Raw genomic sequence first — 23,999 nt, 5'->3', positions numbered from 1 at the left:
AACCTTAGATCAGTCATTCCTTCTTAGCCTAATCTACCTCATGGGGTTGTAAGGAATGAAAGGAGGAGCATATATGTGGTCTGCAGCTCTTTGAAGAAATACATGTTTAAAATAAAGAGATTAAACTTTCAGAAAGTGTTCCTAACTTAGTCTCTGTTCTGTGAAGATTGGGCGGTGCCGAGAACTTTAAAAATGTAGACGCACAAGACAAAACTAATGGACCTGCTCTCTGCACTGGCATAGCTTGTTGGGCAACTATCCTACAATAACAACTTCCCCAGTGCATTGACCTAAAGTTACCTAAAAAGAACAACTGACAATTTGTCTCCTTCTCTGCCCTAGCCACCAAACCTTGACTTAAACCAAAGGTGCCTTTTCACATAGTATTTAGCTTTAAGTTGCCAGTGCAAGTGAGTCCCACAGCTGTGGTGAAGCTGTGAGAAATACCAGGTAGAGTAAAAAGATAAAAGTGTGCCATTGAGTCCGTGTCAACTCCTGGCGAACACAGAGCCCTATGGTTGTCTTTCGTAGAATACAGGAGGGGTTTGCCATTGCCCTCTCCTGTGCAGTGAGAGATGATGCCTTGCAGCACCTTCCTAAATCACTGCTGCCCGATATAGGAGTTCCCATATTCTGGGAAACACCAGTGCGGATTCGAACCGGCATCTTCTGGTTTGCTGGTAGTCAAGTCATTTTTCTGTTGTGCTATTAGGTGGCTTAAGAGCCGGGAATACATAGTTCTCAGTATATTCTCATTAGCTTTTCTTTTTTTTAGGGGTCTGTTAAAGGGAGGGTGGTTGGAGATGAGTTAACAAAGTGAAATTGTGAGAACACAGTTATTAATACGTATATACGAATGGTATATATTGAGGACTTAAGTCTAGTCATTACGGCGGTGATGCAAGGTGGCATCGACAAAGCGCAATCAGAAACCTGGAAACGTCATTACGGTAGCCAGTGAAAGCTGGTCTCTGTTCCTCGGGGTTGGTCCCAGCGCTGACGCCGCCTAGCGCTTAGTTTCTGTGCGCACGCGCACTGCTGAACAAATCCAGTGGCCTTCCTTTGGACTACAAGTCCCATCATCCTTTTCCCTAGGATGATAACACATTCATCCGACTTTCCTCACATTTTCTAACCGTGAAACCATAGAAGTTCGATAAACTCTATAGTAGCCTAGACTTCCGGTACAAGTGAAAAGCCGCTTCTACTACTACGGTCATGATGCTTCCGAGGGGGGCGCCAGGGAGCTTCGTTCTACCCCGTAGCACCTCTATGGTGAAAACCCTATACACACTTGCTGCTTTGGGAATAAGAGAGGAAGAACCAACAACTTTTTTTGAACCGGAAGTAGTAGTAGGACTGCGACGGTGATTGGGCGGTGGTACGCCTAGGACGCGATGCCTCAACGACTGTGCGCGTGCGCAGTGGTTGCGCGAAGCGAAGGCTCCTTCTTTTCTCGTTTAGGCCCGGCCTGGGTAAGCGCGTGTGAGGGATACCATTGCCGGGAGGAGGAAGGCAAGGATTTGAGAGCGTGAATGAGAATATAGGTAGGGAGGGAGGCAGGCAAGCTGGCTGGCTAGATAGATAGACAAAGGGAGCGAGCAACAGAAAGGGAGACAGGAAGAGGGGGTAAGCCTCTGGGTTTCCTTGACTGGGGGTGTAACGGGAAAAGTATCTGCTTCTGGGTGAGGTGGGTGTATCTGACCTCTTAACTTTTTTTTTTAATTAAATGGATTTTACTTAAGTCCATTTTGTATTAGAGATATTCTGCTCAACTATTTCTCTGTTAGTGACAGCCCATCATAGATTGGTAAATGCAGTATTTAATAATAAATATAAATATAATAAATAAAATTAAATTTATATTTTACAGCATAGTGATGTGAGTGGAAAATAGATTATTCAGAACTAGGTTTATTAGTAGACTTATACCCATAGGATTTATGCAATGTCATGGCTGTACCTGATGTATTTTAGAATAACAACAAAAAGATAAACATAGATGCATGGGATGCTGTCTTATATTAGCTCAATATTGTCTGTTCTAGACTGACAGGCAGCAGCTCTCCAAGGTTTCAGGCAGGCGGCTTTCCTGGCCCTACCTGAAAATGCCAGGGATTGAGCCTTGAGACCTTTTGCATGCAAAGCAGATGCTCTGCCACACTGTACAATTTGACAGTGGAAGGGAGGATAGGAGGATGGAAGTGAAGGGTTGTATAAATCCAGCCTGATGGCATATTCTTAGACTTATTTTTAGTATGGGGTGAGATCTAAGAGGGTGTGTGTCAAGATGTAAATCAAAGCATACAAAATAAGTGAAAACTGCCAACATGAGTTTAAACTGAAGGAACAGAAAGCAGTCCATGAACATTGTCTTCTGATTATAATTTAACTCCCTGAACTTTTCAGTACTTATCCTTGCCAACAGGAGCAGGGGTGTCGACTGACAACCCACAGCCGTTGCCGCGATGTCGCGTTTCTTTACCACAGGCTCGGACAGTGAGTCCGAGTCATCGCTCTCTGGGGATGAACTGGTGGCCAAACCAGTTGGAGGCAACTTTGGAAAACAGTAAGTGTGATTGGGGACAAGGAAGCTTGGGGATGGGGGTGGTTGGGATCAAATACTTGCTAAGAAGTGACTTGAATTGGGTAGCAAGAATTTGATGGGAGTGCACTGTGGCCCTTCAGATTTAAAAGCCAGAAAATGGGGAGCAAGGACCACATAGCTTTTCACCTCTTCGATTTAATCCACAGCTACCTCATGCTCTTCTTGGCACCCTAAAGGAACTGTCTCCTGCCTCTGAGCTTTGCTAGCCTTTTGCTAGCCTCCTTATCCTAACCCTAACCCTTTCATCCTAGATGTGCCTTACCTCCTGCTTCTCCATGATTACCTGGTCATTCTCAGTTCCACCCTTTAATGACTCTTGCCTTCACTCTCTGCTTTCTTCTGTCTAATGTAACATCTCATCAAAGTTATTTGGGGAGGGAGCAGGTCATTTTGTGACCTATATTTGGCCTAGTAGACTAGGAATGAGAACCTAAGAACCCTATGGGCCCTGCTATCTCTCACTTGTGTGTACCATCACTGCCCACCCTTTGATTCCTGATAGTTCTTTTGTTGACAAGAAAAGGAGAAAGAATAGGTTGGCAACTGACAGGTCCTGCAGGGTTTCCTCTAGAGATTTAAAAAACAGCCATAGTGTATGGCATTTGGTCTAAATATCTGCTGTGCATTAGAAGTTGCCATTGACTTTGAGACTGCATATGTTGGACTACAACTCCCATAATCCCTGACTGTTGACCACTTTGACTGGGGATGATAGTTGTAAGCCAACAGCAGCAAGAGGGCCAGAATTGTGCAGCCTTGGTATAAATGCTGAATGGTTTTACTCCATCTCGTTGTGCAGGGGTATGCCACCATGGCACTCCCAGTTGTTGTTGAAATACAACTCCCATCATCCCTAGCACAATACATTGGCTGGCAGGCCAAGGTGGCCTACCCCGTCTTTGTGTGTCTGTGATAAAATGCAATATATTTTGTGTAGAAAGCTGCTGGTGAGGTTGGGTGGGGGGAGATACTATTTTAGACCAGTAGTGCCTAAGGACTAGGATGAGGTGCAGCTCCCGCTGCTTCCATCTCTATGGAGCTTTCCAGGAGGATAGCTTTTGCCTGGAGTTATCAGGTTCTGAATTCTACTTCAGGAATAAATAGTTAGAGGTCTGGCAATTTTTAAAAAAATCTAAAAACCCATCTTTTTAACCAAGCTTTCTCAGCCTTTTAAAATTTGTTGGTTTTAATTTTGTGATTGATTTTAAATTGTTGAATTGTTTTAACTTTTTATATGTGTTTTAATTGTTTTATGTTAACTACTCAGAGACGAAAGTTTGGGTGGTATATAAATGTGATGAATAAATAAATAAAAGGCCCTTGGACAGAAATATCAAAGGAAAAACCTTTTCAGCTCTTTAACCAACATCTCTCAGCACACAGACTGTGCCTCTTGGACTTTCCTCTCCTACCTGTTTCTCCCCTCAATAACTGAGTTTGTCCTGGTGGGAAACCACTTCTAGCTGTAGACATTCTGCTGCTGGCTCAAGACTGATGGCCCAGCTAGGTGTGATGGAGCAGCTTCAGGGGTCCATTTTGCCTGCCTGATTTTCTTCCCTTTTCTAGGCCTCTGCTATTGAGTGAAGATGAGGAAGATACAAAGAGAATTGTGCGCAGCGCAAAAGACAAGAGGTAGTGTGTGGCGAGTGTGATGGAGGAACAGGGGCCTTTGGGTTCTGGAGGGCTGGGTCTTTGGATCTCTGGGAAACTTTGCATCCTGTTCAGCACCCTATTGGGGGTTGCGTTCCATCCACGCTTTGTCCTCTGAGGGTTCTGTCTCAGTTCTCCCATGTGGCTTGCCCCTAAGAGATTTAGCCACCACCACCCCGCCCACTTTTTTTCTCTGTAACAGGTTTGAGGAGCTTACCAACTTGATCAAAACCATCCGGAATGCCATGAAGATCCGAGACGTCACCAAGTGCTTGGAGGAGTTTGAGTTGCTGGGCAAGGCTTATGGGAAGGCCAAGAGCATTGTGGACAAGGAGGGGGTTCCCCGCTTCTACATCCGCATCTTGGCAGACCTTGAGGACTACCTCAATGAGGTATTGGCAGGCAGGGATCTGTTGGTCTCCCTCCAGTGCAGGGCTGCTCAACTTCAGCCCTCCTGCAGATGTTGGCCTATAACTCCCATAATCCCTGACTACTGGCCACTGTGGCTGGGGATTATGGGAGTTGTAGTCCAAAAACAGCTGGGGGGCCTAAGTTGAGCCAGGCCTGCTCTAGTGTCTTCATCATGGCTCCCTTAACAGAATGGAGCTGAATGGTAGTAATGAAAAGCCCATCTAATGGTGGATTCCGGAACTGATTTTATGATAGAAGAGTAACTTTTGGAGACACCTTTCTTGTTTCCTTGTCTCTTTACTGCCTGCCTGCCTATCCCCTCCTCCCGTAATGAGGAATTGGAAATGGGGTATGGCTATGGGGTATACTAGAGGAGGAGGTTGTTTGGGTTTGTTCAGCAAAGCAGCCCCTGCGAATACCTGAAGAACCACTTTCTCCCATAATAACTTGCTGATTTGTTAAGAGACTCTCTGATTATGTCACCTTCATTTTTCTGCCCTTCTCAGCTCTGGGAGGACAAGGAAGGCAAGAAGAAAATGAATAAGAATAACGCCAAAGCACTGAGCACCCTCCGCCAGAAGATCCGGAAGTACAACCGTGACTATGAGGCCCAGATCACTGGCTACCGCCAGGTACCGCCACACCAGATGGTGGGGGGCAATTCAGGGAGGCTGCTGAGAAATCCCTCATGGAGAGGTGGCTGATGCCTTGATCATCTTGGGGTGGTGGGGGGTGCATTTGCCAGTCATGCTTGGGGGCTCTGGATGGGCTGTGTGTGCAGGGCTCAGGTGGAAGAGAGGGGTTTGATGGGAGAGCAAGTCTTTATGGGTAATAGCTGATGAGACATGGTACCTTGTGTGTGTGGTGACCCCAGTCTTTCCACCCAGAACCCTGAGCAGTCAGCTGATGAAGATGACGACAAGAAGAGTGATGATTCTGAAGGTGAGTGACGGAGGTGGTCTCTTTTCTGGGTATGCTTGTGCGTGAGTGGGTGAACTGCCCTCTCAGTGACTCTCTGTCTCTTCTCCAGGATCCTCCTCTTCAGGCGAAGATGATGATGAAGGGATGAGCGCAGCTGCTTTCCTAAAGAAGAAAGAGGGGGCAGGCGAGGGACGTGGCAAGTTCCTCAAAAAAGCAGAGGTGAGGACTGGGAAGGAGTTGCCTCGGCACCCCTTTCACCTCTCTTAGCCATTGCCCTCCTCTCCATCCAGTGGCTACTGGAAGGATCTGTAGTTGAAACTTGTCTTTGCCAGTGTGGCTTGCTCTTGCATGATTCTTCCTTCCTTTTTCTGTATTAGGATGAAGATGAAGAGGAGGAGGACTCAGATGATGATGAAGACTGGGGCTCATCAGATTCAGAATCTGACTCCGAGTCAGATGAAGATGAGGGCAAATACACCTCGTTGGCCTCTAAGTTCCTTAAAAAGTAAGGGGGCAACCTTTCTTGGACAGGGTGGGAGGGGTGTGTGTGCGCACGCATTTTTAGGATCAACACTTCACACTTTTCTCTGCAATAATGGTCTCTGCATCTTAGGCTAGGATGACTGTCAACCTTGTACTGGTTGTCTCTTGTCTTTGGACAAAATGTGTAACTTCTAATTTGGGAAGTAAAGCTCTTGAGCTGATTTATTCCCAGCACCCACTCCTGGACTTGAGTGTGCTGGGTTATCGAGAGGCTTGAGTTATGGCTTTACCCCTCTGCTGCTTTAGAAATAGCATTTGTGCCAGGAATAATAGATGGTCTCTTGGCACTGTGCTAGTGAGAATTCCATCTGAAAGCTTGATGGACACTTTAGGACTGAGGTGACTCTGGGAATGTGGACTCTCATGGCCCAGGTGTGATGGGTACTTTTTTTCTCAAGCATGCAAGCAGGTAGACAATGGCAGGTCTGTTCTGCTCTGTTTGGGCCATTATGTAAGCTCCAAAGGCTGGGGTCATCTGAAAACTGAGGAACTGAGTGTCTCTGAAAAGGTAGTTCTAGGGGATCCCAGCTACTTTTGGGTGTATTAGTAGACCTCCTTGTGGGGCAGCTTGCATAGATTTGATTCAGATAAGACTCCAAGCTTACATTTAGAGCAGAGTTCTATCTTAAATTGAGGCCAGCTGGTTTTTGTAGTGGTTGAGGTAGCTCAGGACATCGGAATCTCCCGGTGAAAAGGAATCAATCAGTGTAAACTCCTCCCCTGCTTCCTGAAACCAGAACTGGCACTGAGGAGGACAAGCGAGTCCTGGAGAAGAAACGGGAAGAGAAGGCAAAGAAAAAGCAAGACCGCAAATCTAAGAAATATGAAGATGATGAAGATGACGAGGGTGGCGAGTGGGAAAAGGTCAAGGGGGGTGTCCCACTGGTCAAGGTAAGGCAATCTTTTTAGCCCTTCCACCAGCGCATAGGTGGGCGAGGGGAAGTGGAATGAGTGGTGGCTTCTTGCTGCCTCTGTTTCCTCCCCTTCCCCAAATGGGATTTGAACCCGTCTGCGTTTTTCTTCCTGCAGGAGAAGCCCAAGATGTTTGCCAAAGGCACAGAGATTAACCATGTTGTGGTAGTGAAGAAACTCAACGAGATCCTGCAGGCCCGTGGAAAGAAAGGCACTGATCGGTGAGACCAACAAGGGATGGATGTGGCTGGGGGCAAGTTATGTTGAGTGCCAGTGTGGTGACTAAAGTGTCAGGACTGGGGAGACTCAGATTCAAATCCCCACTCCACTGTGAGTCCATCAACATTTGGAAACCCAAAGTTGGGAGCCCTTGGCCTTGCTGCCTCGTAGGATTCTTGTAAGGATAAAATGGGTAGAGGAGATGGAGAACCAGGTGTGCTTCCCTCTGTTCCTTGGGAGGAAGGGTGGGTTGAACGGCAATCATTTTATTTACGTATGGGGCGGGGGGGAATCTGCATGTTCCACTCCCATGCCACTTTTCTATGCCTCCTAACTCCTCTGAGTGGCTGCTGCTCCCAAACCCCAAGATCTGACTGCCATGTTTCCTCTTGGGTCTGGCTTAAGGATGGATTTGGACTCTATTGCTGTGTCCCTCCGTAGGCCCACTGAACCACTTTCTCCCACCCATTGACCGCCTACTGGCCCTGGGTCTTGGCAGTTGGAAGCAGCAGGAAAAATATGGGGACAATGGGAAGCAAGCACTTTTGAGTCCATATAAAGTAACACAGCAAGATGGTGTCCCAAGTTCCAAAGAGCATATAGAGCAGTGGTTGGCAACCTTGGTGTTTCCACATCTCCGACTTCCCAGTTTATTGTGCCTGGGGATGATGGGGGTTGTAGTTCAACAACAGCTGGAGTGTCAAGGTGCCAATAAGATAAAAAGGTTGCCTATCTCTGATGCAGAGCATATGCAGGAGCATAACCCCTGTTAACTTGGCAAAGAGGCACCTTTTAACGTGGTGATTCTCTTTATTTAGCAGGCGGAGAGTAACTGGCCCTATCCACCCCCAGCACAGCATCCCTCCAGTGACTGTTGCTGGTGTCTATCTTTTGTTTCTTTTTAGACTGTGAGCCCTTTGGGGACAGGGATCCATCTTATTTATTTATTATATCTCTGTGTAAACAGCCCTGAGCCATTTTTGGAAGGGCGGTATAGAAATCAAATAAATAAATAAATAAACAAACATGTTCCAAAGGCATATAGAGGAACCGAGTGACATGTTGTCCCAAGTTTCCTCCACCACCGAGAAGTCCTAGGACTAGAGACTGGAACATAGACCAGTGAGAGGAGTGGCTCCCTCTCTTCACACTGACCACCTTCTTCCCCCCTCTCTATAGGGCAGCACAGATAGATCTTCTGCAGTTGCTGGTTGGAATTGCAGCCGAGAACAACCTGGGAGTCGCCATTGATGTCAAAATCAAGTTCAACATTGTTGCTTCCTTGTATGACTATAACCCCAACTTGGCTACATACATGAAGGTATGGAAACAGGGGGGAAGAAATCTTGTGGGTTGGCCGAGAGAAGACTAATCTGGTACAAGGAGTAGTCCCTTCCTAACATGATGTTGGTTCTAGGCCCATGACTTTGAGAAGCTGGTGGTTTTCTTCCCGTAATGAGGAGGGCCTGAATGATTTCCTTTTTTGCTGTTCCATGTGCAGCCAGAGATGTGGAAGAAATGCCTCGAATGCATCGATGAGCTTCTGGACATCCTCTTTGCTCAGCCCAACATCTTCATTGGTGAGAACATTGCAGAGGACTCGGAGAACCTGTCTAACAACGAACAGGTGAGCATTAGGAAGACAAGTGTCTGCAGCTCCTCCCCATCCTGGGGGGCATCCAGCCAGCAGATTCGGATGGATCAGTTTGAAATTGGCAAGAGGGAGTGGAGTGGATTGGACTGGAGGGTAGTGATGTGCAAGGACCAGTCTGGAGGCCATTCTGAAGGCTTCCGGACATGAGGGCGGTTTGGTGGTCCTGCACTGGGGTGGGGGGCTCTTTAAGGGTTGGGGGGTACTTACCCCTCCCACCGTGTTTCCTCTGCCGGCACGTTAGTTTTGGAAAGCTTTTGGGGCAGCAGGATACCTCCCTGCTGCCTCTTCCCCCAGTCGTTGCCAAAAGGCTTCAAAAAGCCTTTTGCGCATGCGCATGTCACGTCTCCATGTCACGTGCGTGTTGCAGAGACATGACGTGCGCACGCACAAAAGGCTTTTTGAAGCCTTTTGCCGACGACTGGGGGAAGGGGTGGCAGGGAGGTATCCTGCCGCCCCAAAAGCTTTCCAAAACTAACGCGCCCGCGGAGGAAACGCAGCAGGAGGAGTAAGTACACCCTCCCCCCGCCCTTAAAGAGCCCCCCACCCCAGTGCCAGACCGCAGCTCCGTGGTTCCGCGCACACTACTAACTGGATACTGGTGCAAACTGGCCGGCCTAGAAAGAAATTTGTGTGTCTGCCCAGTGGCACTGATTCCGTGCATCCCTCTGTGTCTTTTTGCCTTTCTGCTCCCAGCCTCTACGAGTACGCGGCTGCATTCTGACACTGGTGGAGCGCATGGACGAGGAATTCACCAAGATCATGCAGAACACAGACCCCCACTCCCAGGGTATGTATGCACATTGTGAAAGGGAGGAGTCTTGGCAGGTGAAGTTGGGGTTGGATTAAAGTCTGCAACGAGTGCGGGGTTGGCATAGATGATCTCTCTGGTCCCTAAAGCACCCATACTTAGTTTCCTGAGAATGCTTCCATCTCTGCTGCATTTCTCCTGAAAAGGCACATCCCTCTCTTTGCAGCCTTCACCTTGGGGTTTTTTGAATGTGTATATAGCGCCATCTATGTGTATAAATCTAGATGTGTAAAAGGACAGGTCCCTGCCAAAGAAGGTTATAGTTTAAAATCTAATAAACATGTGTATGCACATGTTAAGCATAAGTTTGTTTACAAGAGCTCTCTAGGGCCTTCAGCAAATGTGCGTTAATCTCTATATTTTCCATAAGCACTGCCACAATAATAACAAAAATATTGTTTCATGTCTGCTTGCTACAAAAACTTGAGCACAGAGTTGAGGGTTAAAAAAAACTAACTTTGATTTGCTACCATAGTGTTCTTCATAAGAAAAGCAGTATGCATAGGTGGAATATGGGAAGCTGCCTTCTACCAAGTCCGACCCTTCGTCCATCTCGCTCAGTACTTTCTACACTGACTAGCAGCAGCTCCCATGGTTTTGTGCGGGAGTCTCTCCCAGCCCTACTTGGAGATGCCAGGGGGTGAATCTAGGACCTTCTGCATACAAAGCAGATGCTCTGCCACTGAGCTACAGCCTTATCCCCAAGTAATAAGCAGTGACTGGAGGCCATGAGGAAGGTGCAGCTAGTCAAAACACAGAAGCACCATCCTGGACTTATGAAGCCTTTGCCAAACACAGCCTGCATGTCTTCTTCTCTTTGGGGCTAGAACCTCCCCACTCGTAAAAAGCGTGGCGCTGCTCTGGGAAGAGCATCTAGGTTCCAAGTTCCCTCCCTGGCACATCTCCAAGATAGGGCCAAGAGACACTCCTACCTGCAACCTTGGAGAAGCCGCTGCCAGTCTGTGTAGACAATACTGAGCTAGATGGACCAATAGTCTGACTCGGTATATGGCAGCTTCCTATGTTCTTTGTATTTTGTACAGTTCTTATGCCTGTATTTTAAATCTTTTTAGTCAAATTTGTTTATATTTTAGCTTAATATTTTAATTGTCATTTTTATAGTCTTGTTTTTAATTTTTGTGTGAACCGCCTTGGGATTGTGCTAATGAAAGGCGGTATACAAATTTAGCAAACAAAACAAAATGCCTTATTTTTCACCATTCCAAAAATGAAAGTCAAGGCTCTCCCGGATTCTCTCAGATTCTGCAGGGCACAAGGGCTCCCGTTGTAGGGACCTGCGCCATGAATGTGTGTGACCTTTCCAACAGAGTATGTGGACCACCTGAAGGATGAGGCCCGGGTCTGCAAGATCATTGAGCGGGTGCAAACCTACCTGCAGGACAAGGGTACCACGGAGGAGATCTGCCGCATCTACCTGCGCTGCATCCTTCACACCTACTATAAGTTTGATTACAAGGCCCACCAGCGGCAGCAAGGCCCAGCCGGGGACAGCAAGGTGGGTCAGCCACTGTGGCAGCCAAGTTCCCCCTGTCTGATTGGCCTGAGCATTCTTGCATTGGGCCTGCAACGGTAGCATTCAGGAGTGTGTGTGTGGCAGGTGTAACTCCTGATTGGAGCTGATGCCTTGGACCTGTCAGTCAATGAAATTTACTTGGCAGGATAGCCAGGACAGACAAAAGAAAATACTTCTTACAAAACCCATAACTGACTTGTGAAATTCACCTCCACAAAACATGGGGGAGGCCACAGGCTCAGATGACTTTAAAAACAAATATTTATGTACCACTTTTTAACAAAAGTATTCAAAGCGATTAACATAGAGAAATAATAAATTAAATATACATAAGATGGCTCCCTGTCCCCAAAGGGTCCACAATCTAAAAAGAAATATAAGATAGAAACCACCAACAGTCACTGTAAAAAGAGAATTGGACGCATTGATGGAATAGCAATAGCTCTTTGCCATCATGGCTAAATGGAGCCTCCATCTTCAGTGGCAGTATACCACAAGACAAGTTGCAAAGGGCTTCACAGGGCTGTTTGTCTTTCTGTTCCACTTGTGGGCTTCCCAGAGGCATCCGGTGGGCCACTCTGGGAAACAGGAAGCTGGACTGGTTGGGTCACTGGTCCAAACCACCAGATCTGCTTTTTATATTGGGGACTTGGAAATGTTACTCGCAGGCTAGGTGAGACTGAGGGGATTGCTGCTATAAGTAGGAAACACAGCATGGATACCAAAGGCTTGGTCGGCGGGGAGAGCATTGGTGGTTTTAGGGCATTTCAGCATTTTCAGTTTAAACAAGGGTTGTCAAAGTGATAGAGTGGGGGTTCTATTGAGATGGGGGGAAATCCTCTGGTTACTTACACTGTATTTCCTGCTTGCTCACAGTCGGAACAGGACCAAGCAGAGAACGAAGCCGAAGACTCGGCGGTGCAGATGGAGCGCCTCTGCAAGTTCATCTACGCCAAGGACCGAACAGACCGGATCCGTACCTGTGCCATCCTCTGCCACATATACCACCATGCTCTGCACGACCGCTGGTACCAAGCCCGAGATCTCATGCTCATGAGTCACCTGCAGGACAACATCCAACACGCAGATCCTCCAGTGCAGGTTAGAGGGTCAAACTGGCGTGGGGAGGGTTGCGGGGGTGGGGAGTGAGATTGCACCAATCCTGCAAGAGCAGTGAGTGAATGGCCTAGAGTAGGGGTTCCCAACCAAGTGCACCCCTTCTGTCACAAACCTTCAGCTCAGGTACCCCATAGAGATTTTTAGTCCGTCTCTGTTTGCTGGGGGGGGGGTGTACGCACAAATGTAAACGTGAATTAATGAGACAGGCTACTCCAGTCACTCAGTCACATCCAGATTAAGTCACTCATAAGCAAGTTTACTTCTCGTATTAATTTCAGAGGGGAGTACTCATAAGTAACTTAATCTGGATGTAAGCCACTGATTGGAGTAGCCAGTCTCATAACCGTAAATTTGAGTGCAGATATGCATACATGTTTATACATAAAAACACAACTCTTTTAAGTGTTTCAGCGAGGGAGTGGGGATACTATAGTCACTGGCTCACATCCACACTGAAGTACGCACAGGCATTCTTATTTTGCTTGCCCTATTAACTTCAACGAGAGTACTCGGTGCTAACTTTCTGAAGCCTGTCAGTCAGGCTAAGAGGCGGGGTACACTGAGCTTCAGCACATAACCAACCAATCAGGAACAAGGGAGGAGAGTCTTCTCCCTCCCCTTCTGCAGTGGGTACATCACAGAAACGTGTCGGCTTCCAGCCAGCAACCTTCAGAGGAGGAACAAATAGTGCGGCTGCAGTGCAGGGAGTACCTTCTGGGAGACCTTCAAGTACCCCAGGAATGCTAGTAACCCCATGTTGGGAGGGACACTCTCCCTAATTGGTTCTACATTCCTTGTGTGGATGAGGATTCAGAATTTGGAGAAGAACGAAGTCTCACTGCTACGCTGCATACCGCCCGCCCGTAGACCACATATGTATCTGGTGGCCCTAGCCACATCCCCCTTGTGTGGTTAATAGACTTCCTGTCCTGATTTCAGAGTACGTTCTGCCCCTCTTAACAACATATTCTTTGCTGGCTGCAGTTGCTGCCTCGGAGAAACAAGTGACAGGGATAGAAAGCTGGAGGGTGGGAGGAGAAAGCCATGGAGACTGAAGAGGGTCAACAAAGGATATAGCATAGAAAGAGTGAAGCTGGTAATCCTGTGCCTGTTTCTCTTCCAGCCATCTTATCAAGAGAGAAGTGTAGGCAGGAAATATTAAGGGTGGGAGTGGAACATAGGAAGCTACCTTATACTGAGTCAGGCCACTGGCCCATCGAGCTCAGGGTTGTCTACACTGACTGGCAGCAGCTCCGAGATTTCGGGCAGGGGTCTTTCCCAGCCCTACCTGGAGATGCTGCCAGGGAGTAAACCTGGGACCTTCTGCATGCAAAGCAGGTGTTCTGCCACTGAGCTATGGGCCCCATCCCGGGTACATCCCCCCCAAGTGAATCACTTGGTGTGCCCATTGCCTCTGGGGGCAGAGATGTGATCTGCCCTCCCTTCGCTCTTGCAGATCCTGTATAACCGGACCATGGTGCAACTGGGCATCTGCGCTTTCCGCCAGGGCATGATCAAGGATGCCCACAACGCGCTGCTGGACATCCAGTCGAGCGGGCGGGCCAAGGAGCTGCTGGGGCAAGGGCTTCTCATGCGCAGCATGCAGGAGCGCAACCAGGAGCAGGAGAAGATCGAGAAGCGCCGGCAGGTCCCCTTCCACATGCACATCAACCTGGAGCTGCTGGAGTGCGTCTACCTGGTGTCGGCCATGCTGCTGGAAATCCCCTACATGGCCGCCCATGAGTTTGATGCCCGTCGGCGCATGATCAGCAAGCAGTTCCACCACCAGCTGCGCGTGGGCGAGCGGCAGCCTCTTCTGGGTGAGCAGTTCCCGAACAGCCCACTTGGCCATCCTGAGTAGCAACGCCTGCCGTCTGGGTCACCAACCTCTTGCACCCACCCCACTCACTCTTCTATCTCGCGCTCTGGCCAGAGCGGCTGTCGTGGGAATCACGGAGGCTGGGATTTTTGTGGGTTTGATTCTATATCCCTCATTTCTGGGGCAGGCCACAGCCTCGGTGCAGTGGTTTTCGGGGCTGTTTAGTTAGCTGTCGAGAACAGCTAAAGGCCACAAACTCCGTGTGATGCGAATTTTCCATAATTTTCCAGATGGGAGTTGTAGCTCAGTAACAGCTGGAGCGCCAAGCTTGCCTACCCCTGCTCTAAATAGTAGGAATCCTTGCTCCAGTATTGCTCCGGCCTTGAAAGCTTCACTGGATGTTATCTGGGGTCCACAAATCTTGGTTGGGGATACTAGCCAGCCTTTATTTGTGGACCCCCGATAAGTGGGCGAGGACTCTCCTCTTGGGCTACATGCAGCAGGCTCAGGAGCAAGGTTCCCTGTAACAGAGGTTCTGAGATGTTGTTGATGACAGCTCCCAGCATCCTCAGCTGCAATATAGCCTTTTGGCTGGGGATTATGGGAGTTGTAGTCAGCAACATCGGGGAATCCCTGTTACAGGGAACACTGCTCAGGAGAGAGGTGAATGCTCTTCTTTCATTTGCACTGGGCTTTGGAGACTGTAAGAGAGGTCAGGAGTCTTCTCTAAGCTGTTCCTCTCATTTTCTATGGCTTCAGACAATTCCTTCCAGTTCAGTTCCCTCCAAATTGCCAGGGACAGGATCTGTGAGCTGCTGGGTGTTTCTGCTTGCCCAGAAGGCTAGGGGTCCTTGCTCCTGGCAAGCGGACTTGCAAAGGCTGTGGCAGTATTCTTCATTGCAGGGCCCGGGAGCCAGCAGCCTTCTCCCTAAGTGCTGCTCCCTGACTAATAGTTAGGCCTGTGCAAAGCCTTGGCTGAAGCAGAATAGTCTACACAGTCCCCTTGACACGACAAAGAGGCAGCTGTTCCCACCATGCAGTGCTGTGCTTTGCCCGGCCTCAGTGGGGATCCTTTAAGGCAGAGGTTCCCAAACTTGAGTCTCCAGATGTTGAATTACAACTCCCATCATCCTCAGCCAAAATGAATTGTAGTTCACCATCTATCAGTCTATCGTTAAAACAATATAAGACTATAAAACCGTTACACAATAAAAATATTAAATTGGAATATAAAAATGCAAATCTAATTAAAAGTTTAAAAAACAGAGTCAAGAAGACCATAAAATGCAGAGCAGCAACACACACACACACACACACACACACACTCACTCACTCCTTAAAAAGTATATATCTGGAGACCCAAGTTTGAGAACCCCTGCTCGAAGGGCATCAGAGCCCTCCTAGACTCCCGTACCATTTTGGCAGGAATGCGCAGGATGCTAGGAAGCGTGGTCTTTCCCAGTGTGTTCTCCATAGAGCTCTATGAGAAAAGCACTGGGAAGGACTACACTCCCTAGCACTCCATGCACGCTTTCCAGGATGGAGCTTGGAGCTCAACAGGGCTGTGCTTCTCTGATTCCTGGGACTCCCCTGATCCCGGGAAAAGCACAACGCTGTGTGGAAGTTAGCATGGTGGGGAGTGGCTCTCCCGCTGAAGGGTTTTTGTTTTTGTTCTGCAAAATGGCCCCCACTTCAAAAAGACTGAGGAGCTTTAGGCTATGGCATTATCCATTCCAGAGACACAAGGCTTTAGTCAGTTTGTTTGGCTTTTAAAAAGCTTCCCCAGCTCAATCAGGCTGCAGACTTTAAAAAGCACGTGTTGTTATTTTTAGTACCAATACAGAAACTGAAGACAGCAAGTCCTGACTTGGAAGAGTCATTCTTTCCTGTGTGAGAGAAGTGCAGGGTGCCTTTTTAAAGATGTGTGCTGTGATGCATGCATGCATGCACCCTCTTAATTTTTTTGTTTTGTTTTGTTTTTTCCTTTTTAAAAAAATCTTTTCTTGTTAGAACTATTGTTCTTTCTCATATGCAGGCTTACCTGACAGTCTCCTGCAATTAATAGCCTACTTTTCACATAAAAACAGCCTTGCTGGATCAGGTCCAAGGCCTATCAGGCCCAGCATCCTGTTTCACACAGTGGCCCACCTCTATGCAAGAGGTGAGGCCATGCCCACAGATGAGAAGAGGTGAGCAGCCCAGAGGCAAGAGGTGAGGACATGCCCTCTCTCTTGCTATTGCTCGGCTGCAGTTGGTATTGAGAGGCATCGTGCCTCTGCAGCTGGAGGTGGCCTAGAGCCCCCAGACCAGTGACTGTTGATAGGCCTGTTCTCTATGAATTTGTCTAAGCTCCCTTTAAAGCCATCACCTTTTAACTGAGTGACAGCCATAATCCATGCTCTTCTCTCTCTCTTTCTCTCTCACCACCCACCCCACCTTCTTATCCTTTAAAGCAAAGGTTTGGGGTGTATTGAATTCATTTTTTCTGCACATGTGAAAAGGACATTGGGGAGGGTGAAGCCCTGATCCTCTGCCCTGACACCCTGGCTGAAGGAAATCTATTTGCACCCAGAGCAGGGACCCTTTCCTCACTTGACACTGCCCCCTCTCTCACTCCAGGCCCCCCAGAGTCGATGAGGGAGCACGTGGTGGCAGCATCGAAGGCCATGAAGATGGGCGACTGGAAGACCTGTCACCGTTTCATCGTCAATGAAAAAATGAACGGGAAGGTCTGGGACCTGTTCCCCGAAGCCGACAAAGTGCGCGGCATGCTTGTCCGGTCAGTTGGAGCGGTGTACCTTTGGGAAAGGGGGCAGGAGAGAGGGAGTTGCTCACCCCAGTCCTGGTCCTTAAACATGGACCAGCTGGGATGATGGGCAGGTGAAGGTGATCTTGTTCGGGGGGAAATCTAGGAGCAGAAACAACAGTCAAGCATCTGCTTTGCATGCAGAAGGTCCCAGGTTCAGCCCCTAGTCTCTCCAGGTCAGGCCTGGGATACACCCCTGGCCGGAAACGCTAGAGAGCTACTGCCACATAATGCAGGCAGTAGTTTGCTAGACGGACCAGTTATCTGGCTTTGTATAAGGCAACTTCCTGGGCTCATGTATGTGCTGATTACGCCAAGAGTGACAGCCTTGTTTGTGCACAGAATGGAAAGGATCTTGGGAAAGGCCAATCGGGACAGAAGGGGTGGTGGCTCAGGCTATTCAGAGGGACCGATTTCTAGCTCTCACTGCTGCTCCTCTCCCTTGTCTCTTTGGCTCCCCCTACAGGAAGATCCAAGAAGAGTCTCTCCGAACGTATCTTTTCACTTACAGCAGCGTCTATGATTCCATCAGGTACCCCATGGGGTGTGAAGAGGGGGCCGGGACCTGTCTGTCTTTATGTCCACTGTCTGGATCGGCATGGAGGCCTCTTTCTCAGAGGGTGGGATGGTGTGGGGCCTGTTGCATGGAGATGGCATCGATGGCAGAGAATGCTTGAGCTGAGGGATTTGAAGTGCCTTCAGCATCCCTACAATTACCTGAGTGACAAATAAATCCACTCCTTGTACTCAGGTGCACTCTTCATTTGACACAAAAGCCCTTTTCAAACATTATGTTGTACAAGTGTACAGATGTTTGTGTGAATGGATGTACCAGCATTAATTTTAATTGTGAACCTGGGTATAGGTCCCCTCAAATGCATGGTCCAGATGGGCAGTGTACTGCTGTACCTGCAATAACTGTGCACAGATCTGTACCTGTGTATACTATGCAGAACGTAACATGTGAATAGTTCAACAATAGCAGAGTCCTCCGTGCAGCCCCTTCTTCCTGGCAACATTTTCAGTCCTGCAGGCTGCTAATATGCCACTCCTGGCGGCTAAATCCCAGTCTCTTCCTTCCTCTTCTGCCCTCTCCCAAATCTGTCTTTCTCTAGCATGGAGATCCTGTCTGATATGTTTGAGCTGGACTTGCCCACAGTACACAGCATCATTAGCAAGATGATCATCAACGAAGAGCTGATGGTGAGTGATTCTTTGTAGGCTTGGCTGATGAGGGCTGGGGAGACAGAGCTATGAAATGTCCAGGGGGGCAGAATGTTGGGTATCAAGGGGGGCAGTAAAGAGAGTAAGCAGGCCAGGAGAAATGTCTTGCTCATGGGTAAACTGGTTTGAATTGCTTGGGGTGGGCAATTCCCAAGTCCCAGCAAAGCCACAGAAGAGCTTTAGAGAGGCCCTAGTTCGGGACGTTGAGATAAATGGAGGACAACCTGATCTGAGCATGCAGGGGCATATGTGCGTGCACCCGTTTTTATGGATCATGTTTGTAATCTGCATTTCCTCCACTTTGGAGCTCCAGGCAGTGTACATAAAGTTCCCAGGCAGTCTCTCCAGGCACTGACCAGACATAGATCTGCTCAGCTTGAGCAAGGGTTGCTGCATCAGGGTTTTAAGCATGTGTAGCAGACCTTCCCTTTCTGGGTCTGTCTGAGCCTGAGAAAGAAATTGCAACCTGCCAGGCCTCCCTGGACCAACCCACCCAGACGGTTGTGATGCACCGGACAGAGCCCACCTCCCAACAGAACCTGGCACTGCAGCTGGCTGAGAAGTTGGGCAGCCTTGTGGAGAACAACGAGAGGGTCTTTGACCAGAAGCAAGGCACCTACGGAGGTTACTTCCGGGGTGAGTGACAGTCACTTCAAAGTTGTGGTGTTTCCAGTTCCTCTCTTCCCCCTGCTCTCCTCCCTGGCCACTTTGTGGTTGTGCTGTTGTGTGAAGGCAAACATGCTTCTCTCACCACATCACGTAGTCCAAGCCTGTGTCTGGTTACAAATTTTCTCCCTCCACACGCACACATTATTTTAAACTGCAGAGGCTGCTTTTTGGCCCCCAAAGTGGTGTACAATGATAGCCCACCCCCCACCCCGCCGCAAGCAATAAAAACAGTGGTGACCTTAAACACACACACACATTCTGCAATGTCAAAATGTTCAGATCTCACTCTCAAACTCTGGCATGTTCTCGTAGAAGGACCAGGACTGTTCACATGGCAGCAATATGGACCACTTTGGTCTTGTTCCTCTACCCCATTTTCTTCTTAATAGCACAATAAAATTCATTTTTGAGGTGTCTTGTTGACTGCCATCCAGTAATGTACGGTCCTGATTATCTCCTCCTATCTCTTGCTCTGCAGACCAGAAAGATGGCTACCGTAAGAACGAAGGAGGCTACATGCGCCGTGGAGGGTACCGACAGCAAGAGCGGCAGAGTAACTACTGATCCTTGAACTGCCACTCCGGGGGTTCCTCCGTGGGGTGAAATGGGAGGGAGGGAGATCTTATTCAAGTTGTTCCAGATTCGCTGAATAAATAATTTGTTTGAAAGGAGATGGGATGTGGTGTCTTTGGCAGCACTAGGGGAGGCTTGGGGAAGGATGCTAAAGCAAGCAAAAGGCAGTTGGGGAAACATCACCTGTCTGAGCTTTGCCATGGGCCTATTGCATGTCCCAACCTTCAACTTCTGCCATCTGTTCCTAGGAGCAAGGTGGTCAGTATTATGGGTGCAGGGAGTGTGTAGGGTTAGAGTCCTGATCAAAGAGATACAGAGACAAGGAGCCTGCCTACCTAGATATATGGCCATAAAGCCCAGAGAATATATCGGAGAGGCAAAATAGAAATACACAAGTCAGGTCCAGATAGAAAGATACAGTTTCACACTACCAGCCCTGAATTAACCATTAAGCAAAATAAGCACGTGCTTAGGACATCAAGGGAAGGGGGGCACCACAGCAGGGCCCATGAGAGGGGGGTGCAGGGGGTACATCGTACCCAGGCACAGGGTCCAAAAGGGGGCCCGGGAGCCAAAGTATTAACTGTAACCTATTACACCTTATTGCAACAGTTCATAACTTATCTATAGAACTTTTGTGGCCTAATGCCTCCCTGTGTGGGGCTGCCTTCTGCACTTCCTTGCCTGCAACTTACCTGCCCAGCAATCTTTACATAGAATGGGTGCCATTAGCAGGCTCCTATTGAAAAGGCTGAACGTTTGTCAAAAGGATGATGAGAAGAGATGCTGGGGCCAGACCCTTGAATGCGTAGCCACCTCAGGCTCTAGCAGGATGTGGATTCCGTTAAGAATGGGTATTGTAATGCAGTTGTGTGATTAGCCTGAGGAGGAGCCAACCTGATTCCTGAGCACCTATTCTCCTGCTGCATGGTGTGAGGAATGGACTTGAAAATAAAATGTTCCGTTCAGCAAAGAAACAAACTCCATTGTTAATATAGGACTGGGCAACATTTGAGTGGTGGTGGTGAGTATATTTGTTGTACCCTTGAAGCTTGTCTCCCTGTCTGCCCTGAATGAATGTGCTTCAACTTGTTTGTATTTGAGAGTTTTTCTTATGTTCAGAAACCAAGCTACCCCTCAAGGCAGTTGCTGTGTTTGCAATATGTTCCTAAAGTAAATATCAATTGCATGAACCCTTTTCAAAAGCTCCTTCTCTCCCTATGAATAAATATGCCAGCTTCTCATAGTCTGCATGTTGCTCCCCCCACCTTCAAAATGAATAATTTCCATCTACTTAAAATGGTGGGTGGCTAGCTTTGCTTTGTAGTTTTTAAAACTGCAAATAACAGTACTTAACATTTAGCAACTGTTGGTCTTGAAGATTCCTGCTTTTTCTAATTATTTGTAGTAAATCTTTCAACCTGTTAGCCCAAATTTGATAGCTCCCTTCTGAAGACTAGTGGAATCCCGCCCCCTTTGAACTGCATATTATTCTCTCCTTAACTGTTCTGTTCTGTTTGTTCAGACATCAAGGTCTTCTGCATTTGAATTAAAAAGGGACAACTCACCTATTTTGGCTACCTCCCACAATAGATCTCAAATTGATGCAAGCTTGTTAAAGAGAGATGGAGAGTAATTCGAATTGATGCAAGCTTGTTAAAGAGAGATGGAGAGTAATTCGGCTAGTGAATGAGAAGGTTTATGTGGTGGGTTGTGCTCTGGTGATCATATTCCAAAAGCAAATGGACCACACATTTAAACTAGTTTGAAACAGCTTTCATCATTTTGGGCTTCCCCACCCTCCAAAAAAACACAATGGGAACTGCAATTTTGTGCAAATGCTGAGAAGCCTTTATTAGAACCTTTTCATCAAAGATCTGCAGCTCCCAGTGTCTGGGTGTTGAGGGACTATGGTGATTAAACAGGTTTGAATCTGGCTTAAAATGTGTAGTATAAACATGCCCTTAAGAGTTGGGGAAACTGCATCTGTGGAACATTAGTTTTTATAGAAGACCTTAAAGGAACTGGTATTTGTCTTCTTTTTTGGAACAGTGGTCCTCCCCAAATTTGTGCAAATAATAGATTTGTGTGTTTTGTCCTTAGACTTTTATTTTATTGCAGGAGCAGGTGGTTGTTGTGAATAGCATATTGATAATATACAGTATGTTGGAAATAAACATACCTAATAAGGTCATTTGTGAAATATTCTTGATTAAGAATTATTTAAGCTCACAATCTAAAAAAGAAACATAAGACAGAAACCAGCAACAGCCATTGCAGGGATGCTATGGTGGGAATAGATAGGGCCAATTGCTCTCCCCCTGCTAAATAAAGAAAATTACCACTTTAAAAATGTGCTTCTTTGCTCACTTAGAAACAAGATATGACTAAAGGTCATATATTCACACAAATGTGATTACGTCTGCAATCCTATGCACTTACTTGGAGCACTGTGGGACTTGCTTCTGAATAAACATACATATATAGGGTTCCGCTGTGATTATGTTTTACATCAGCTTGATAGCAAGACATATTGCTTAATAGATCAGCATGTTTGGGGCGGGGGCGAAATCTCATGCCTCATCATGGTCATAGGAAACATAGGAAGCGGCCTTCTACCGAGTCAGACCATAGGTCCATCTAGCTCAGTATAGTCTACACAGACTGGCAGCGACTTCTGGCAGGAGTCTCTCTCAGCCCTATCTTGGAGATGCAGCCAAGAAGATAACTTGGAACCTTCTGCACACAAGTGCTCTTCCCAGAACGGCCCCATCCCCTAAGGGGAATATCTTAGAGTGCTCACACACATAGTGTTCTCTAAGCAATTGTCTGAGAAATGTGAGTTGCAGCAGGGATGAGAGTGGGCATTTAGTTGGAAAATCCCAAGGGAAATGTGCAAATACAGGGTCCCCCAAACTTGCATGGTTTCAGGAGACCTAAGTTCTCCGTCCACTTCAGAGTAGAGTCGGTCACATGGTCCCTAGGCCTTGGTAATAGCAGATGGCCATGCACTGCGCCTAGGCATTGGGAAAAGACACACTCTGCCTCTGTCAAGAAACCACCTGAATCCCAGGGATGTCCCATCTGGCTCCACAGAAAGGGCCCCTTGGCCCTGCTGAGACACTGCTCTACAAATAGGTCTCTTGTGTGGTTCCACACAGGACTTCATGCCCACTCCCCATGACAAAGGTGGGTGATGCATCAGGGCACCACCCACAGCTCTCCTAAGCAAAAATGCCTGCATATCTGCTAGCTTTGGGATTGGAGGTGTCTACATGTGTGTGTTAGCACACTTCTGCTTTTAGGTGCAAAACGTGTCATTCAAGCAAGTGAACCGGAGACAGCTGCAGTGCCTGCTAGATGTCTCTCCTGGGTTTTGCCAGTTCCACCTGGCTGGTGGAGGAGAAGGAGCAGCAATCTAGTCTTCCTGCTGGGGCTTGGCAAGCTCTGTTGTTGTACCCCACAACAGAGCATAGCGAACAGGACGTAGGAGTTTTGCAGGAGTTAGGCGGGAAGTGTGCGGGGGAGCCTGGAACAAGCCCCTGCGATTACAAGGATCACAAGGAGCCTGGTGGAGAAGAGAACGTAAGTACATATCCCTCCCTCGTATCCCTCATATTCTTGGGAAAGGCTGTTTGGACAGTTAAATAGCTGACCATTACAGCTGAGACCTATCCTAATAAACTAACTAATAAATGGACAATAAGCTCCCTAAATACTAAACAGCCAACTAAAACAGTATGAAGGTAGAAGGTCAGCAGGGGAAGGGGCACTTCCCAGTGTATTGCACAGAGTGCCACATGTATGACTATTTGCCCTATGGGCAGAAGCCATGGGTGTGTGCTCGGTGCAAGGAGCTCCTGGCTCTCAGGGAACAAATCCGTTCCCTTGAGATGAAGGTGGCGGATCTGGAGAAGCTCAGAGAGGCAATTGGACAAGACCTTCAGGGATGTGATAGAGGCATTCCACTCCAGGGCTGGTAGCTCCTCTGCTGTCAGGGAGAATGAAGGTCTTGGGCAAGGAGGGCATCGGTCTGAGGAAGAGGAAAGGGACCCCTTCCGTGGATGATGAGCCCATATCCTCTCACACAGGGGATACTCCTCTGGGGGGTGGGGGCCTCCTTGTAGTTGGTGATTTGATCATTAGAGGGATAGAGAGATGGGTTTGTGACCCGCGTGTCGACCGCACGTGACTTGCCTGCCTGGTGCGAAGGTTGCGAACATTACGCAGCGTCTAGACAGGCTCCTAGGCGGTGCTGGGGAGGAGACAGCTGTTGTGGTGCACATCAGCACCAATGATGTGGGGAAATGCAGTCGGGAGGTCCTGGAAGCCAAATTTAGGCTGATAGGTAGCATTTTGAAGTCCAGGACCCCCAAGGTAGCATTCTCAGAAATGCTACCTGTTCCACGCACAAGTACAGTGAGACAGGCAGAGCTGAGGGGTTTCAATGTGTGGATGAGACATTGGTGCCGGAAGAAGGGGTTTAGATTTGTTAGGCACTGGGACACATTTTGGGGCAAGCAAGGCCT

General features: G+C 48.0%; 1 protein-coding gene across 5 annotated transcripts; it reads left to right on the top strand.

Moving 5' to 3' along the window:
* Positions 1 to 1,359: 1,359 nt before the first annotated feature.
* Positions 1,360 to 19,568, top strand: LOC128330514 (eukaryotic translation initiation factor 3 subunit C). Of its 5 annotated transcripts, none has more exons than XM_053263519.1 (21): positions 1,360 to 1,475; positions 2,429 to 2,569; positions 4,175 to 4,240; positions 4,461 to 4,650; positions 5,176 to 5,301; positions 5,557 to 5,611; positions 5,700 to 5,809; positions 5,968 to 6,095; positions 6,871 to 7,024; positions 7,163 to 7,266; positions 8,444 to 8,585; positions 8,766 to 8,891; positions 9,612 to 9,705; positions 11,055 to 11,242; positions 12,137 to 12,361; positions 13,836 to 14,199; positions 16,818 to 16,977; positions 17,471 to 17,536; positions 18,120 to 18,207; positions 18,702 to 18,864; positions 19,376 to 19,568. In XM_053263519.1, the coding sequence occupies exons 2-21, from the start codon at positions 2,469 to 2,471 to the stop codon at positions 19,459 to 19,461; spliced, it is 2,736 nt and encodes a 911-aa protein (XP_053119494.1). In that variant the 5' UTR covers positions 1,360 to 1,475; positions 2,429 to 2,468; the 3' UTR covers positions 19,462 to 19,568. The 5 variants fall into 5 exon arrangements, with proteins under 5 accessions (XP_053119494.1, XP_053119493.1, XP_053119495.1 ...); XM_053263518.1 differs by having other exon boundaries at positions 1,397 to 1,547; XM_053263520.1 differs by having other exon boundaries at positions 1,406 to 1,547; positions 2,410 to 2,569.
* Positions 19,569 to 23,999: the final 4,431 nt, after the last annotated feature.

The sequence above is a fragment of the Hemicordylus capensis genome, chromosome 6 (assembly GCF_027244095.1).
Source record: "Hemicordylus capensis ecotype Gifberg chromosome 6, rHemCap1.1.pri, whole genome shotgun sequence".
Lineage (NCBI taxonomy): Eukaryota > Metazoa > Chordata > Lepidosauria > Squamata > Cordylidae > Hemicordylus > Hemicordylus capensis.
The sequence above is the reverse complement of the archived record's forward strand: the minus strand, read 5'-3'. Positions and strand labels throughout refer to the sequence as shown.